Source organism: Rhipicephalus sanguineus, unplaced genomic scaffold, assembly GCF_013339695.2.
Source record: "Rhipicephalus sanguineus isolate Rsan-2018 unplaced genomic scaffold, BIME_Rsan_1.4 Seq715, whole genome shotgun sequence".
NCBI lineage: Eukaryota > Metazoa > Arthropoda > Arachnida > Ixodida > Ixodidae > Rhipicephalus > Rhipicephalus sanguineus.
Window position 1 is genome coordinate 56829 of NW_023615833.1, and position 3173 is coordinate 60001.

General features: G+C 45.8%; 1 protein-coding gene across 1 annotated transcript; it reads right to left on the reverse strand.

Moving 5' to 3' along the window:
- Nucleotides 1-630: 630 nt before the first annotated feature.
- Nucleotides 631-2473, reverse strand: LOC119378171 (uncharacterized). The gene is made up of 2 exons (XM_049411712.1): nt 2039-2473; nt 631-1572 (listed from the first exon to the last, which is right to left on the reverse strand). Exons 1-2 carry the CDS (start codon nt 2189-2191, stop codon nt 631-633), a joined length of 1095 nt encoding a protein of 364 aa, XP_049267669.1. The 5' UTR covers nt 2192-2473.
- Between the last annotated feature and the right edge of the window lie 700 nt (nt 2474-3173).

A 3173-nucleotide genomic window follows, 5' to 3' on the forward strand; every position in this document is an offset into this window, starting at 1 on the left:
TTGTGAAACTGTTAAACACCTTGAGAACAAGTTTCATGTTTTGTCGCTCTAAGTTCGAAGGTTTCAGTGCCTTCAAAGACAATGTTGGAGCAAGTCGTACAAACTCATTTCTCTCTTCTCATGAAGCTCCAGCAGCGTGTTGAATGAAGCTGTTAGCACGCACGGCTTGTCAGGTAGTCCATTGATGTCAGGAAAAAACATACATTTACCACTGTTACGCTGGTTAAGCCAATTGTTCCGTATGCATTTTAAAACATGAACGAATCTAAAATAAAAACAGTGGTCTTGATTGGTCTGATGGATGCTTGTAGACCGTATCAACCTTCCGTGGCTCTGAAAAAAATGCCTTGCCTTCCCATTGATGGAGTTGTTGTCTGAAACAACCGCGATTACTCGAAATCCTGTAGCCTCCAGCCCATTAATGAGCTCACGAAGAAATTGATGCAGCTGTATTGCATCTATTTTCGCCACTGGAAGGATGTGCACTACGTCTTTGCTGACGACAGGAGGCTTTGAATCATAAAACATATGCAGTCTTTGCTGCGTTTTGACTGTTTCTAGCCATTCCTACTAGACCACCACCTTTGTAGTCAATGTATGGCTGCAGGTGAATTTCGTCCATGACAAGCGTCACAGTTTTTCGTGGTCATCCATTCCTACGGCCAACCTCTTTGCATACGACAGAAATAAAGCATCTTGTTGCTCAGAGCATGGGTTCACACGGTATGACCCACAGACACGTCTAATTGTGTCGGGATGTGGAAGTTTGAACTTTGATGTGGACCTAATAAATCTGTACGCATGGGGAGATATTGTGAACACAAGGCTAGCAAATACCAGCAAGTCCGCAGGGTATCTCGAAGTTGGGCTCAGTAAAATGCCGACTTGTTGTTTTACGAACTTGACAACTTCTACTTGCCACTCGTGTGGGAAACTTTGTGACGCTAGTTCCTCCAGTGTTTCCACTGTCTTCTTCAAGACAATCTGCAAGCGTTCTTCACTGTCGGAGAAGTTTCCTGCCAAACTTTGCACAGCAATAAGGACCTTGTCGATTTCCCGCACATCACACAAACAAACAGGAAGCACGAGGGTCCCGAGCTTGTTAAGCTGCACGTCACCAACAAACACTTTCACGATCAAATCAGCTGACACTGTTACAGAAAACCGCACAGTTGGAGCTTCTTGAGAATCGAAGTTTAGGAAGAGGACTTTGTCGTGAGTAACAAGTTTTGTCCAGAAGGTGTTTGTCTGGAAACTTGTCAGAGCGATGAGCAAGTCGTCAAAAGTACTGATGTTATTCTTTTTCTTCTCTTCTTCGTGAGCTTCAACGGACTGCCTTATTGCCTCCTGTAGTGATTCTCCCTCTAGACGAAGCCGCTTCTCTTCAGGGCCTTCCCGGACAACAGTAGTGGGACGAGAAAGATATGAAGGGCAGTTTGGAAATAGGCTCGGGATAGCACCAGACTTGAGTCGTCTCAGCTGGAGAGGAACTTCAAGTACTCGTCCGGTTTTCTCATCTCGATAGGTCGAAGTGGTCACGAAATCACTTGTAAGAAAGTGCTTCTCACACACCTGAAAAAAAGAAAAATGAAACAGAGCTTATAGCACAAAAATCAAGCAAGAAAAAGTTAGTGGACATTAGCAAACTACATATCAGAAAATGTGGCTGCATTATTAGGCATTATTATAGTAACAATGCCTTGTTAGGCGGCCCAACAGGCGAGCGCTGTTTATTAAATCTAACTCTCATAGGATTCGATCAGGCGCTGCAGTCCGTTTAGAGCGACTCAGGTCATCAGCTAGGCGTGCGTGAGATTGCGAGGAAAGTATCTGTTTGTTAAGGCTGGTCGCGCGAAAACAAAAATTAGGCAAACAGCACGATTACTAACACTGCGTGTCTCATGTCCTTCGTAAAATATGCTGCAAGTGCCTCGAAAGCTTAGCTCACAAATAATGAAAATTGAAAGGTTTTTAGTAGCATAGCTGAGTGAGTTTATACATGCGTAGGCACCTGCGACAAGTGAAAGAACGCACTTACCACAGTGTACTTTGTGGGCGCAAAATCCTTGCGAGGGATCGCTCTCGTCCATGCGGTTCGTTGGTCGGCGTCCATCGGAAACCGATAGACGCGCGCTTTAGGTCCATGAGCATAGTTAGAGTTGCACCCCGGTGCACAGCAGCATCCAGGCATATTGCGTAGTTTACCCAACCATGCTCGACAGCACAAGAGAAAGAAAAAACAGCGTGAGCGGTAACAAAATGCCACTAGCCTACAACCACAACAGCCAGCAGAGCGAGCGAGCACGTAAGATCAATGTGGCCAGACGCACTGTCATGCGCTGCCAACTTCGCTCGGCTGTGCACGAAAATGCTTAAAGCGTGAATAAATCAAGTAAATAAGTACATCATTTGAAAGATAAAATATTGCAAAGCTCTTTTTGTTAGATAGTAGGTAATAATTTCTTTCAGTTTGCCTTCTGAAAACTGGTTTCGAAGCAAAAGAGATTGTCTGTCTATTTGGCGAACAGAAGCCGCAAGCCATTCCGACTCCAGCCAGTCGAGCGTTGCTTTCTCACAAATCTCACAGCAGTGACGTCACGCTGTCGAGACGGAGGCTTGCCGAGGCCTTGAAAAAAAGTCTAGGTGGTGTTGACTGAGCACGTTGTAACACAGGCAGACGACGCTCGTTGCCCACAGGAGGTTCAGTGACGTGGTCTGGACGTATCTGGACGTCGCGCTTCCAGTGCAACACGCACTGGAAGTGGGCGGGGATCACAGCTGATCCGTTGTGATCGGTGGCGATTCGCAGCTTTAAAGCCTTGCAATAAATTACACAGTTTACGCACATAGCTTAAATCGGTCTGTAAATGACCCTTACGACATGCTCTACCGGCCAAATGTGTTCGTACAGAATCGTCAAAACCGTTTCAGGGTCCCTTTAATCTGTGCTCGGTACTTCTATAAACGATAAGCTGTCATCATGTGTATGATGGAACGAGAAACAAAAAGCCGCATGGTCGCCTATGCATTCGCCTAAGACGACTCGGGGGCGAAAGCCGTATGCTTCTTCTTCACACTCGATTGTATTGGTCCTGTGTGTACTCGTACAGTTTGTACAGTTGCGCCATCGGCCCTGTTTCTATGGTACCTTGAACAAAGACGATAAACAAGAG

What these genes read in the sequence shown, in the direction of transcription:
- LOC119378171 (XM_049411712.1), bottom strand. Translation starts at nt 2,191, where the DNA reads ATGCCTGGATGCTGCTGTGCACCGGGGTGCAACTCTAACTATGCTCAT. An exon ending in CGCCCACAAAGTACACTGTG is followed by an intron (nt 1,573 to 2,038) that starts GTAAGTGCGTTC and finishes TCTTTTTTTCAG; the next exon opens with GTGTGTGAGAAGCACTTTCT.